At 43.7% G+C, this 15,289-nt stretch overlaps 1 protein-coding gene across 1 annotated transcript in view; it reads left to right on the top strand.

Moving 5' to 3' along the window:
* The first annotated feature begins 1,007 nt into the window (after nucleotides 1-1,007).
* The window catches only part of TRRAP (transformation/transcription domain associated protein), a 127,403-nt gene continuing 113,121 nt past the window's right edge, over nucleotides 1,008-15,289 (top strand). Inside the window, 6 exon segments of the mRNA XM_019655561.1 lie at nucleotides 1,008-1,151; nucleotides 3,881-4,041; nucleotides 4,418-4,467; nucleotides 10,535-10,645; nucleotides 11,657-11,761; nucleotides 13,196-13,279. Of these exon segments, the coding sequence (XP_019511106.1) occupies nucleotides 3,942-4,041; nucleotides 4,418-4,467; nucleotides 10,535-10,645; nucleotides 11,657-11,761; nucleotides 13,196-13,279 (450 nt within the window). The 5' untranslated portion in view covers nucleotides 1,008-1,151; nucleotides 3,881-3,941.

Raw genomic sequence — 15,289 nt, 5'->3', positions numbered from 1 at the left:
GGTGGAAGCAGTAGAGGCCGTAAGCAAGGGCGGCCGCCGCGCCTAGGCAGCCTGGGGAGGGACAAAGCAGGTGGGGGAGTGGCAAGTCAGGCTCTACAGATCCCCCGCTTTGGGCCTCCTTTCTGAGGGTGAAGAGCTCAACAGCAGGTGAGGGGTTAGCGTGAGGCTGAGGTTGGAGGGGTTCGTCCAGGCAAAGTTGTGGGAGATAAAAAGGTCCGCCCCATCCCAGGCTCCCAATCCCTCCCTGCTCCTCCTGCAATTAGATTCTACACTCATCGCAGGGTATCACTCGACACAACTGTGGTCCAGTCTTATTCCGGTCCCCCCTGGTATTCCTCGTCCTCCCCTATTTCATTTCCCCTGCCACCACTGTCCTCCCGGTCTCCAGTTCCTCCAGCAGCAGTTCACCTATGGGTACCATTGGGTTCTCGCGGGTCTTGCGAAGGAACTTTTACTTGAAGGTTTCCAGACTGCTGTAGTTACCTGTACCTTTACCTTTCATGGCCTGTTGGTCCAGCCCACGCCATCACACCTGGGCAATAGAGCGTTCTGCCCCAGTCCCCCTCCGAGTCATCATTGCTCTGGCCTAGCCCGAGGCATCTGCGGGAGCGGACAGAATGCTGTACTGGGGTTCAGCCTCGGGGTGATGCAGCTGAAGAACAAACAAATGACCGAGTCGGCCACCTCCAGGCAGAACATGAGGACTTTCCCTTGCTTTTAAGGTATCTTGCCTCCTCCCTCTTCACGGGCTGAGAGGGACACCAGGAAAGGAGCGTGCCCTGCCCGCTATTCTTCCCGGGCCGGACCACTGCCGACTAGGGAAGCCCGTCTGGTGCTCGCTCCTCCAGCAGCCTCCAAGCGTCCCTCTCGCACCCTTCCCCGGGCCTGGCTCCGCGAGGAGACTCCCGGCGGGCGGCCCCGCCCACGAGGGCGCGGTTTAAAGGGCCAGGAGGGCCCTCGAGCGCGGTAGCTCCCCTCCCCGCTCCAGTCCAGGCCGCACCCACTTGGGGGCGGTGCACCGGGGCCTATTTCAACCGCGGCGGGCGCAGCCGCTTTAAGCGGGGGTGGGCCAGCGCGCCGCGAATCGCGGCTGCCGGGGCTTCGCTTGGGGTCGTAGGTGAAAGCTGCAGGAGGCCGGCCGCTGAGGTCGCGTAAGTGCGGGAGCTCAGTGGAACTGCCCCGGGAGGTGCGCCCGGCGGGCATATCGGGTGCAGCGCGGTCCAGGCGTGGGGAGGCCTTTGCGGCGCGTCGGCTCCGCCTAACGACGGAGGCTGTGTGTGTCTCGGGTTCCCCAATTCCCCGCCTTGGCCCAGTCCAATCCGCGGCCTTCTAACCTCCGGCGTTGCCTGTCCGAGCTGGTGAGCAACGGGAGGCGGAGGTCTAGAGGCGCGGAAATTGGCCCTCGGCGCTCGCCGTAGCAGAGCCTGGGTGGCGGATGCTGGGCGTCCGGGAACGGTGACAAAAGGAGGGAAGCGGAGGCCCGTTTGAGACCGGGAAGATAGAGCGTGGGGTTGGTACAGCGTTTTCCCAGAGGCAGCCCGGGCCAGCTTGGCATCTCCCGGCCTCCACGCAGGCACCTGGCTCGTCTAGCCCGGCGCGGAGAGCGTAGGTAGTGGCTACGACAGCGCCCCCTCTGGCTTGGCGGCGGCGCCTCAGCGTCCGGGCGGTGGGGCGGGCGACTGGGCGGTTTGCTAGAGTGCGGGTGCCGCACAGGCTCGGGCCTGCCCACCCAGGTCTGGACATAGGGCTCTAGGGAAACCAGGTCTGGCCCTTCGGCCCCTGAGGTTTTCCAGCTGCTCTCCAACGGACATGCGAGATGGAACGTTTTCACTTCTCAGGGACTCCCCCAAGCCGGAAAGCGGAGCTTGGACCCTGGGGACCTCGGGAAATGGAAGAGTGGGCGAATCCGGTGCAAAGGGGTTCCGAGCCTTTGAGAAGTTTAGGCACGACCAGAAGTTTGTTAGGCAGGGAGAGGCCGTGATCCCGTGACTTGGGTCCCGCGAATGGGGATGTGGGGTCTTTAGTTTGGAGGAGGGAGTGTGACCTAAAAGGAGTAATAGGTCATCTTCCTGCAGAGTTGACAGAGTCCTTTCCTTTGGTCTCCTTAGGGCCTTCTCCTGCTTTAAGCCAGAGGAGTGGGGCTTCTGGTGGGCCCTGTTAAGGAGAACAGCTGTGGGTGTCCTTTACATCAGAGGAGTGCTGTTTTGGTGTTCTAGGAGAGTGGCCAGAAGGACCTTTGTGGTGTCAGGGTGTCCCCATCACTGGGGCAGAAGTGCGAGTTACAAGGCAGTGTATCCGGTGGTAGGGCTTTTGAAAGGCCTGCGGAAGAGTTATTGGTGTATCTGTTGAAGAAAGAAGAAAATCAAGTCAAGAAACTGCTTCTTAAGGCAGAGCGAAATTAGATATGTGCAGGGAGGATGGGTAAAAGCCATTTCCCCAGGTTCTCTAGACACTTTGTGAAGGCTCTCAAAATAGAAACCAAGTTTCCCTCTTTTTCAGCCTGAAGCGCAATTCTCAAAGTGTGGCCAACAGCCTGTTTCCCACTGACTTGAGGTGCTTTTACGAGCATTTATTAGTTTATTCAAGGAGCATTTGAGTTCCTACTGTGTGCCAGCTGCAAACAATTTACAGCTTCCTGGACTCCTCACTGAGCCAACCAAGTCTCTAGATGGTGCTTGGGAATCCACCTTTGTTTGGCACCTGTGATTTAATTAGCACATTGAAATTTGAGAACCAGCCACTTGGTTGCAGAGATGGCCAGACCCACTCTCTGCTGACCAAATTCTGCCTGATGCCTGGTTTTGTACAGCCCATGAGCTAAGAATGGTTTTTTTTTTTGATTGTTTTTTAAAGATTTTATTGGGGGAGGGGAACAGACAAGTTGCTGTCTTTTTGTTCTTCAGTCTAGTTGTGGAGGATGTGGCTTCACTGGCCCATGTTGGTATTGTGATCATTGTGCTCTTCCCGGCTGAGGCAAATAAATGGGTTGCCTACCTTTGGACCACTGCTCACAGCAGCTCATGAAAGCTCACGCCCGCTGCTGGGCAGCCCCACTACAGCCTACGCTGTAGCAGGCAACTCAAGGCAGCCCAGCTCCAGGTCGAGCTGTTGTTCACCATCTTAGCTGTAGAGGGCAGTGTCATTGGCCCTCATGTGGGATCTGAACTGGGGCCCTGCTGCTCAGAGCTGGCATCCCAAGCCAACTCCTAACCAACGAGCCACTCTCGGCTGGCCCTAAGAATGGTTTTTACATTTTTAAATGATTGGGGGAAAAATCAAAAGAAGAACAGTTGTTTCATGACAATTGAGAATTATATGAAATTAAAATTTCAGTGACGATAAAGTTTTATTGGATTACAGCTACCCTCATTCATGTGTTGTCCGTGGCTGTTTTTTTTGCTACAGAAGAGTTGAATAGTTGTGACAGACCTCATGGCCACAAAGCCTAAAATACAGAGGGTGCCAAAAAAATGTATACACATTTTAAGAAAGGAAAAAAACTGTACTAAAATTTTAATACTCAGTATATACCAATAACAAATGATGAATACAAGTCATGTGTATATATATATATATATATATTTTTGGCACCTCCAGTATTATCTGGTTCTTTATGAAGAAAGTTTGCCGAGCCCTGGCCTAGGAAAGGAAGGAAGTATGGTAGTATTTGTCTAGAAAAAAAACCTGTGTGGAAAAATCATGTTTAGAAATTAATAGATAAAATGGATTTAGGTAAATTTTATTTTTTAAAAAAGCAGAGGGAATAGTGTATTCTGGATTACTGCAAAAGTATTTAGATAAATTCAAGCATTTAGGATTTTCATAGATTGTGAGCCTGTGCCCTTAATAAGTTGGTTAACCAATATGTTTCTTTTCATAGGCTGGGTAAACTCATGGACCTGATACTTTTCAATTGAGAAACAAACTATCTCAAAAGAAAAATGGCATTTGTTGCAACACAAGGGGCCACCGTGGTTGACCAAACCACTCTGATGAAAAAATACCTTCAGTTTGTGGCAGCGCTCACAGATGTAAATACCCGTGAGTTGATCCTTTTTGTCATTAAGAACTACATTAATGCACCCATTCATCTCAGTTCAAATGCTGTTTCCCTTTCTCTGCTTTGTGGAGAAGCAAAGTGATGAGCATTACTGGCTGGAGCCCCAAAGAGGCCTGTGTGTGTGTGTGTGTGTGTGTGCGTGTGTGTATGTGTCTCCCCTTATCTGTGCATGCACACGTATGGCTGGGAGTATGAATGTGTAACTGGTTGTAGGGAACTAGTTATGGGCCTTCTGTTGGACCATGACAGTCAAACTGATAAGATCTGATTGCTTCTCTTAACTTATTAAACCCAGTAATTCTAGGAACATCCTTAACATAATTTCAATTACCTGATGATTTGTTTTGCCATTTACAGCTGATGAAACAAAGTTAAAAATGATGCAAGAAGTTAGTGAAAATTTTGAGGTATGAATTTTATATTATATACTTTTCATTTTGAGGTAAATATTCTCATGTTTACCTATTGCTTCTCTGTTAGTCTTTTTATTAGTAACTCAGAAAACGTCTCTTAATGTAATTTATTGTATTTTAAAATTGAAATTTGAAAATTTGTACACAGCATTGTCCAGCTTCTTCATACTAGTGATAGTTGCTTTGGTTTTGGTTGTTTAACATTGTTTTATTTTTATTATTATTTTATTATTATTTTTTTAAAGATTTTATTGGGGAATTGTGGGAGGGGAACAGCGTTGGGGAACTGGGGAATTGAGGAAGGGAAACAGACAAGTTGCTGTCCTTTTGTTCTTCAGTCTAGGTGTGGAGGATGTCGCTTCACTGGCCCATATTGGTATTATCATTGCGCTCTTCCTGGGTGAGCAGATCGGTCGCTGGCCGTTGGATGGCTGCTCACAGCGGGTCTTGGCAGCTCATGCTGGCTGCCGACCGCTCACGCCGGCTGCCAGCCACTCACAGTAGCTTATGGCAGCCCACTGCGGCTTCACTGCAGCGGTTGCCGGTGACTCACAGCAGCCCAGCTCCAGGTCAAGCTGTTGTTCACCATCTTAGCTGTAGAGGGCGCAGTGTCATCGGCCCTCACGTGGGATCTGAACCGGGGCTCTGCTGCTCAGAGCTGGCATCCCAAGCCAACTCTTACCCAATGCGCCACTCGGCCGGCCCAACATTGTTTTATTTATTTATTTATTATATTTTTTTAGCTGAGCCATCCTGCTACCTGTTGGCAGCTCAGCGGCTGCTCAGCTCGGGCTGGACTCGAACCGCTGTTGCTCAGAGCTCAAACTCTTAAGTGAGCTCTTAACCAACTGAGCCACTCGGCCGGCCCAACATTGTTTTATTTTTAAATGTGGTAGCTCTTTTAGGCATATACTCTCAGGATGCATTCAAAGTGCACATTTATGTTCAGGCAACAGATAGTATGTAACTGTGGAATGAGAGCTGGATATCAATTTTGCCTCTCTTACTTAAAACTTCTGTGACCTTGATCAAGTAGTTTCTTTCTTCTGGGCCTCATAAACTACAATTTTATATTGTCCCTTAGGTCCCTCAGGCCCTGTTCATTTTTCAGTTGTTTTTCCTCTTTGTTCTTTAGACTGGATAATTTCTGTTGATCTGCCTTCAGGATCAACTGACTATTTTTGTGTCATCTCCAATCTGCTGGGATGTTATTTTTAAATTTCAGTTTATTTATATTTTACTTGCATTTTAAAATTTCAGTCATTATAGTTTCAATTCGAGACTTTCCACTTGGTTCTTTATAGATTTCACTTCTCTGCTGATTTCCTGTCTTCATTTATTAAGACCATATTTTCCTTTTATCCTTTGATCATATTCATAATGACTGCTTTAAAGTCGGTCTGCTAAATGCAATATTTGGGCACTATAAAGGTTGATTTCATTGGCTATGGGTCATATTGCCCTGTTTCTTTGCATGCCTAGTAGTTTTTGATTGTATACTGGACATTGTGTGTGAAATGTAGGGACTGTACATTCTGTTGTCTCCCTTTGAAGCATGTTGATACTTTTATTGTAGTTGGCAGTTCAATTGCCGGTTGATCTTACTGAACTTGTGTAACCTTGGTTTATGCTGTGGTAGTGAGGATCTGTGGGAAGCCCAAGGCGTTTCATCAGAGGTTGAATTTAGGATGTGTTGGGATGGGTCTGGAATAGGCCTTACTCTAGAAAATGGTTCTTCCTCAGCTGGATGTCTGGAGTTTTATCTAGGTGTTAAGAAGGTCTTTGCATTGTGGCTAGGCTGGACCCCCAGCATCCTCCAACATTGCTAGACCTCTGATATCTCTGGTCATCTCTCAGTCCCAAAGCTGCCACTATCTGGTAACCCTCAGGTACTCTTAATGCTACCTTACCTGTAATGCAGCCCAGCCCTCAGTCAAGGCCTCAAGGACACATGGGAGACCATCACATAGGAGACCATCTCCACCCCTGCTCTGTAGTTCCTTTTTCCAGCCGCCCCAAACTCTGGTGTTTGCTCCACAGCTCAGCAGGACCACTGCACTCTCCTTGGGCCCCAGCCTGCTGAGCCTAGTTGGGAAATCGGACCTAGGCAGAGAGCTGATGGTGATCATGTGGTCAGCTTGTGAGTTTCCCTTCTCTTGCAGATCATGGTCTTGCACTGCCTCTTATCCATCACCTGAAAACTGTGCTTCATGTTTTGTCTAACTTTATAGTTAGTATGGTGCCAGTCTCAGGCAGGAGAGAAAGTTACATTTCTTATTTTCAATGTGGGGATGAAAAACCTTTCTCATAGAGTTAATGTGATTAAGAACAAGAGATAAATGTTTCCTAGCCTCTGGCATGGTAAACATTAAATAAATGGAATCAGATACCCTATCTGTAGGAATGGATACTATTTTCATTTGGTGGTTTTTTTTATGTTTGTTTTGTTTGAAATAGATGTTTTCAAAGACTTGCGCCCTTGAACTGAGCTGGAAAAAAATCCAGATATTTAGAGATTGAGCTAAAGAGCTTTCTCTTCTGCCCAAGTTGCTAACGCAAGCTGTTAAAAAAAAAAAAGGTGGGAGGCAGAACAGGAAAGCCCTGCATTCTGCATTTTATTGGAAGAACCGGTAAGAGAGAACCAGAGCCCTGGCAGGTTTATTTGAGAGGCTGACATCAGAGAGTAGTATATGAACCTGCAGGAACGTGCACATTCTCTAGGCCTCTGAGTATGGGCATGGGGCTCTTTGGATAAAGTATCGGACCCCTTTCTCACCTGTTTAGTGTCAGACAGCAAGTTAGTTCCTGGCTTTGGTCTCCCGTGTATTGATTAAATTAGCAGAATTAGAAGTTAGTGAAGCAGTAAGAATACTTGGGCTTTTCCAAACAGTGACTTGAAATCTCTGTGACAGAGACATTCACCTTAAATTCAGATGACTAAGTTCTTCAAAAAATTTGATACTAGAATGATCGTTAGTCGGTTATTCTAAATGACCATCACTAGCATCCCAGAAAAAATATTTAAATGAAGTGAGATTAAAAAAAAAATTCCCAATGATTTCAGGAGTCTTAGAAATTCATTTCACTAATCACTTAGGGGTAAGGTTCTAGGCTAAATATTATAAGTATCACATGGGCCACCTTTTAGGATAGAAAATAAGGAAAACTTTGGGTTAGAAATCACATGAAAACTTCATTTGGATGAAAAAGTTGGGGGCTGGGCCGGCCAACTGTCTCAGTTGGTTAAGAGATGGCTTAAGAGCGCGGGCTCTGAGCAACAGGGCCACCGGTTTGATTCCCACGTGGTCCAGTGATACTGCGCCCGAGCTGAGATGTCACTGAGCAGGATGGCTCAGCTGGTGTAACAACAAGACTGTCTGTTCAATGGTGGGCTACGCCCACCTGCAACTAAGACTGAACTTGACACCTTGAGCTGAGCTGCTGCCCGATGGCTCAGTGGATAGAGCATGTACTCTTAACAGCAAGGCTGCTGGTTCAACTCCCGCATGGGATGGTGGCTATGCCCACCCGCAACTAAGATTGAACACAGCACTTTGAGCTTAGAGGCCACGAGCTGCCGATGGGAAGCCAGATGGTAACTGGCACCTTCCACAATGAAGATCGAAGAAAAACAACTTGGCTTGTCCCCTTCCCCAATTCCGCAATACTGTTCTCCTTCCCCAATTCCCCAATAAAATCTTTAAAAAAGAAAAGAAGTTGGGGGCTGAGTTAAAATACTGGCAGAATAACTGGGCAACTTGTTGAATGAGTCTTTTTTTTTTTTTATGGGAGAAATTTAACACTCAGATTTTGAAGGCTATGGAATCGGTGGTTGGTATGGGTTTCTCTGCGGATAGATGAGCTTGATTTCTTAACGTTCTGGTATGAAGCTTTTCCCTCCTTTCCTTGAATCCTTGAATGTGGGTGTTTCATAAAAAGTCTTTAGCTTTGAGGATGAAAGGTGACAAACACAGTTCTTGTCCCCAGTGAATTCCCGGTCTTGGGGAGAGGCTGCTGAGGTGCTGCACCGCTCCCGGGGTGCTTCCCCCACGGTGTTCTATGCGAACGAGTCCCTAGAATTGTACACCAGGTTGGCCTGGGAGGCTGGTGCTCAGGTGCCTCGTCCAAGAACTGTAGCACTTTGTTTTTGGCCCTGTGGCACCACATTCTTCCTGGTTTTCTGCCCTTTTCTCTATTTCTTCCTTTATACACTTAAGGTTACCTTATGTAATAGACTCCAAATCTTTATCTTCAGCCCAGATCAGTGTCTGGAGTTCCAGGCACTTAGATTTCACTGCCCGGATGCCTCATCTTACAGGTTTTGTCCAATTCATGATAGTGAAAGTTGAACTCTTATACTCCAATCCCTGCCATACTGAACTTTTTTAGTGCCTTTTACACTCATTCTTATAATTTTGTGCCTTTGCACATACTTTTCTTAGAGCCTTCTTTTCCACTTTTTTACATGGTTAACTCCTACTGGCCTTTTAGGTTTTAGTATAAACATCACTTCTTCAGGAGGACAGTCTCTGCCATTGGTTCTATCCGTAAATTATATCCCTTTGTTAGATGTTCCCTTAGTTGCCAGCAGTACTTCCTCCATCATAATGCTGTGTTGTTAGTTCTTTTCTTGATACCTGTCTTTCCCACCAGATGCTGCCTCCCTCATCTCTCAGGGCATGAATTATATACTTCATCATTTTATCTCCATTGAGCACATGATAGGAGCTCAATACATATTTGTTAAATGAGCAAGTGAGAACTTAAAAGGAAAAAAGGACTTGGGTGTTAGATACACTTAATTTGAATCCCATTTCCAAAATGTACCGACTCTGACATTGACCAGGTTTTTTACCTCAGCCTCTTTCTTTAAATGTGAAAATGGGCATAATACTTAGCTTAGGGTTGTGGTGAGGCTGGAGTGAGAGAATAAAAGGTATATAACACAGTATTTATTTAGCACATAGGTGCTCTATAAATAACCTGGTAATATTTAGACAGTGTTATTAGCTTTACATATATTAACTCTTAATCTTTACATGACTACATAAGGCAGGAAATAATATCCTCTTAACAGATGGGTACACTGAGGCACAGAGTTTAAGTAACTGGCGCGTTGGTTAAGAACTGGCTTGAGACGCCAGAGGGCCCCGGTTCGGATCCCACATTTGAGGGCCAGTGACGCTGCCCTCTACAGCTAAGATGCTGAACAACAGCTCAACCTGGAGCTGGGTTGCCATGAGTCGCCGGCGATGGCATAGGCTGCAGCCCCTGCTGCAGTGGGTTGCCATGGGCTACCGTGTGTAGCCAGCAGCCAGTGAGTGGTCAGCAGCCGCAGTGAGCGGCTGTCCAGAAGCCAGCGACTGATGTGCCTCGCTCGGGAAGAGCGCAATGATGGTGCCAATTTGGGCCAGTGAAGCAACGTCCTCCACAACTAGACTGAAGAACAAAAGGACAGCAACTTGTCTGTTCCCCTTCCCCCAATTCCCCAGCACTGTTCCCATCCCCCCAATTCCCCAATAAAAATCTTAAAAAAAATAAAAAAAATAAAAAAAATACTGTTTTCAAACTGTAGTTTCATTTCTTATTTTCCTTTTAAAATCAGTGCTGGGATAAATAATGGATTAGGTTTGATAATCTAATTCATATAGACTTAATTAATAAATTAGATTTTTAGGTTGGAAAAAGGTATCAGTTTGTTTAGGCTCTTTATCTTCCACATGAAACTCAGCTTTAGAAGCTAAATAACTTTTCAGAGGTCTTAAAGTGTATCAGAGCCAGCCTAGACCTGGCTTCAAGTTCAGCATTTCCATAGCATTAGTACTTGTAGTTTTAAGAGTAACTTTTAGCATTTGCTTCTCTTGAGTTGGATTTCAGAAGTAACAATCATCCTAATTTGTTTAAAAATACATTATCACTAAAGCATCTAAAAGTATTAAAAATTACTGTTAGGTCTTTGAAAATGATTTATATTCTTTTGAGGCTGTTATGACACTGTAAATTTGAAATGAAAATATGTACACACACTTAATGGGATTTTCTTTTATATTTGCATAATTAGAATGTAACGTCATCGCCTCAATATTCTACATTCCTGGAACATATCATCCCTCGATTTCTTACATTTCTTCAAGATGGAGAAGTTCAGTTTCTTCAGGAGAAACCAGCCCAGGTAATCTGTTTAAAAATATCAATGAGAAAAAAAAACGTCATGTAGGATTGCAAGCATTTATGAATTAAAACAACTCAAAGAAACTTATGGTTCCACTTAAAAATGAGAGATTTGTCACATAAGGATGACTTTGCGCAGGGCCATTGCCTTCTCAGTTAAATGTCTTGGTTTTATTTTGCCCTGGCCATCTCTTTTACAGTTCACATGATATTCTGGTAATGTGTGTACACTGTTATAAATGAATTAGAATGTATACAGAACAAGGAATGGTAGTTTAATGACCCTCCCCATACCTGTTATCCAACTCTACTCTTATTAATTTCAGTTCTTGTAACTCATGGCTAATTTTGGTTTATAGCCCCACCCACTCTTTTTTCACCTTTTATTCACCTTGATTATTTTCAAATAGTCCATATCCATATCATTTTTTCTATAAATATTTCAGTATGTATCTCTTAAAAATAACTCTAAAAATATTACCATAATACCAGTGAATGTATATTGCTAAATAAAGCATTTTCATATCATACCTGTTCAAGATCTATATATTTGATCTACCTTTTAGTTATCAGCTTCATGGACAGAATCATGAAAGTGTAGTACAACTTGTGATGGAATTAGTCCTTGGGCCCAAGGTAATTGGAGAGAGCATTATAGGAACTAAACTGAGATTATGAAGGCAGATCTCAAATGAAGTTCCGTTTATTTTTGCTCTTTCATCTTAAATCCATTCCACATTCACACACTAGTGTCCTTTCTGCTGGAAATAAGGTGTGAGAGAGGAAAAATTTGGCTTATTTGAATTGGTACATAGTTGTAGAAATAACTGAAAGTATTTGGATTCATTGAAATAATTTATAGGACTCTATCTAAAGTGGGATCCATCCTGTAGTGTGGTTATCAGTGCTGGGCACACACGGCTAGCTGTGTGACATTTGTAGAATGTGAAAGAATTAACTTTGGAACTCTTGGAAAGAGTTTGTATTTATGTTTTTTATTTTTTTCCACCAGCAACTGCGGAAGCTAGTTCTTGAAATAATTCATAGAATACCAACCAATGAACATCTTCGTCCTCATACAAAAAATGTTTTGTCTGTGATGTTTCGCTTTTTAGAGGTAACCGTTGAGAATTCTTGTTATTTAGCCATATTCAAAATGTTCAATGATTTTTTTATTGTAAAATCCAGTGTTATACAACATTTTCTCTTTCACTAAAGTCCTGGTTCACATGAGTAAATTTTCTTAATTTCTGTTTTTCCTCATTTTGCCAACCAAATTACTAAGAAACAGTATTAGTTGAATTGTTGAAGTTTGTTTTTTGAGTCACTGGGAAATTGACTAGACAGAATGGTAATTTTTGAAAATGAGTTGGGTGGTGGTTGACAAGCTTAGTACAGGGTTCTTTGGGTTCATGCTTCCTAGTTTTGTGTATGTCAAGCACAGTAGATACTCATAAAGAGTTGCTCATATTCTTGGGGCTAATTCATCTGGTACCTGTTAAGTTAACCTGTAAAATTTGTTTTCTTGCTGTTCTTAGTCCTAATGTGTTTAGAATTCTGTTGTGTTTCTGGGCCCCTAGCGAAGATGAGTTGTGGAGGGGGAGAGAGCTGGATTCAGATCCCTGCTCTACCATTTATTAGGTGTGTCACGTTAGCTATGTTGCTTACCTTCTCCGAGCCTTAGCTTCCTCGTAGGTATACAGTGTGGGTGGCACCCCCAACTCAGAGTGTGTGTGAAATGTTTAGCACAAGGTCCAATACATGGTGGGTGCTCAGTAATGGTTTATTCTTTTTTTTTTTTTTTTTTTTTTAAAGATTTTATTGGGGAATTGGGGGAGGGGAACAGACAAGTTGCTGTCTTTTTGTTCTTCAGTCTAGTTGTGGAGGACGTCGCTTCAGTGGCCCATGTTGGTATTATTGCACTCTGCCCAGGTGAGGCAGTCGCTCGCCGGCCATTGGACGGCCTCTCTCGGCGGCTCACAGCAGCTTGCGAAAGCTCACGCCCGCTGCTGGCCAGCCCCGCTGCAGCCTATGGCATCGCTGGTGACTCACAGCAGCACAGCTCCAGGTTGAGCTGTTGTTCAACATCTTAGCTGCAGGGGGAGCAGCGTCACTGGCCCTCATGTGGGATCTGAACTGGGGCCCTGCTGCTCAGAGCTGACATCCCAAGCCAACTCCTAACCAACGTGCCACTTGGCCGGCCCCGTAGTTGTTTATTCTTTTGGCAATACTTTCAAACAATGGAAAGTATCAATTGGGCCTTTAGACCTTTGTTTACGGTGTGACTTACCGTAAATGCCTGTTAACTTACCTGTCAGAGTGTTCGTCACCAGAACTCACCAGTGGGATGCCCTTCAGATGGTCTGCCAAAGACCTCAAACGCTCCCTGCCTGGGTTAGCTGTGTTCTGTGGGCTAATGATTTTCAGTATATCAGATCTGAGTTGGTTGATGGAGGGTGTGTATGCAGAAAAATGCTTAGAAAATAGTCTTTAACCTTTAGATTAAAATAAGTTCTCAGGATGATAACTCTTAAATGCTTTTTTTTTTAAGACGGAAAATGAAGAAAATGTTCTTATTTGTCTAAGAATCATTATTGAGCTACACAAACAATTCAGGCCACCCATCACACAAGAAGTAAGTGTTTATCCTGATAGATTTTATAACGCGTGCTAACAAGTTTCTTCTGTGTAAATTTTACTCTCTTTTAGCGCTGACAACACATGATGCTTTCAAGTGTAGAAAATACAGCCTAAGTTGGGAGAAATTCTTTATGGGTTTAACAGTTACCTTTTTTATTTTGCATGTTATATACCTGAATAGTTAATTGAGTTTGTTCAGCATTTGATATCTATTAACCAGTCACACTGGCAGGGCTGTTAGGATTGTTCTGGTATTCACGTGTGATGTGCCGGAAGGCTGCATTCATTTTATGTTATACAGGGTTTAAGATGTGGGTTCTGAAGTCAGCTGGGTTTGTACCTCAGCTCTGCAATTCAGTAGCTGTGTGACACTGGGTAAACTTCTAGTGTTTTGGAGCCTTTCCTGTAAAATGAGGACAGTCACAGTGTATCCTCAAAGAATGCTTAAAGAATTAAAATGTCAAAGTTGAAATTCTTAGCACAGTGATTGACACCTATAGAGGAAGCATGAATTACTTTGTTAGCAATAATTAATACAATATCTTCTCTGATGATAACCTTAGTAAATGCCTATTGTAGATTATTTGGAAATTAGAAGCATAATGATGAAATAAAATGCCCTCCATTTTAAAAACAATATTGATTTTCTTTCCTTTTCCCCACCTTATGTATATGTATATTTTTTACATAATTGCAGTAATGTTGTATATGACATTTTATATCCTTATTGTTTCCTTTCACATTCAGTATATGTAAGCATTTTCCCAATCATAAAATTGTTTTATAAAGTTAATTTGTGCGGGAGTCCCGCGGTTCCCAGGGTTCCCTCAGGTGAGGACGTAGTGGAGGGGGGGGGGAGTGGAGACACAGGGAGCGTTTTGAAGTGTCACACTTTATTTTTACAGCATGTCCCTTTTTATAGTGGGCAGTTGACCATTATCTCATTAGTAAAAAGTTCTTTTACATAGTTTCTATCAGGGTTTTACTTCTCTTAATTTTTATGCTCCAGGGTACAGCTTGACCTTTTCTATGCTAAAGATCAACTTATCTTAACTGTTTTAATCCTTTTACCTATAATGACTATGGGACTAAGGCTGAGTTTCTACATAATCACCTAAAGAATGGTTACCATGATTACTCAACAATTATCCTAAACACTATTAGCTAAGCAGGATCTTAAGATTTACAGGGTGTGTACTTTGACCTTTACTAAGAGACTAGCAGTGTGACTAAAATTGCCTTTAGTGTATAGGGTAAAATTTCTTTAATACAGCTAAAATCTACTTATTTGTGATTAAAGTAATCAGTATTCAAAAGGGGTATTAGATCTTCATTCTGATTTGGGGTACATCAAAAGGGGGCTGGATTTTCCACATAAGAAGGAGGTATCTGTTTCTCATCAGAGCTTCAGAATTTGCCACAATAATATTATGCTTGGCAAGGAACCCAATTTATAATTTTTATCTCTCGAGGCAAGAGATATTACAAGACCAACCATAAGGCAGTGCCCCAGACATCCAGCGCCGTGCGTGGATGTCCACCTCGATGCGACCTTGTCAGACACTGAGGCGCAGCCGGCTCCCAACAAATTTGTAATTGATGTATAATATTTTTACATACGGTTGCCCTTATGTTTGGATATTTAAAATATTTCAAAGATTTTTATTTTATGACTATTAGTGAATATCTGTTTGTAGTTCACATTACTTCATAGATGGGGTTTGTTTAAATAGAATTACCAGGTCAAAGGTGTTAACGTTTTTATGCTCCTGGTATATACAGGGTGCCAAAATAAAAAAATGTATACACATTTTAAGGGATGTTGTGCATACATTTTTTTGGCACCCTCTATTATTAAACTGCTTTCCAGAAGGATTTCAGTAGTTCATGCTTCCCTTAGCATCTGAGAGTCTTCCTCTCCTTGTACTCTCTCCAGCATGGTGTAGTATTTTTTTTTTTTTTTTCGCTGGGGAATTGGGGGAAGGGGAACAGACAAGCTGCTGTC

The sequence above is a fragment of the Hipposideros armiger genome, unplaced genomic scaffold (genome assembly GCF_001890085.2).
Source record: "Hipposideros armiger isolate ML-2016 unplaced genomic scaffold, ASM189008v1 scaffold_242, whole genome shotgun sequence".
NCBI lineage: Eukaryota > Metazoa > Chordata > Mammalia > Chiroptera > Hipposideridae > Hipposideros > Hipposideros armiger.
This window is presented reverse-complemented; position numbering and strand designations above follow the sequence as displayed.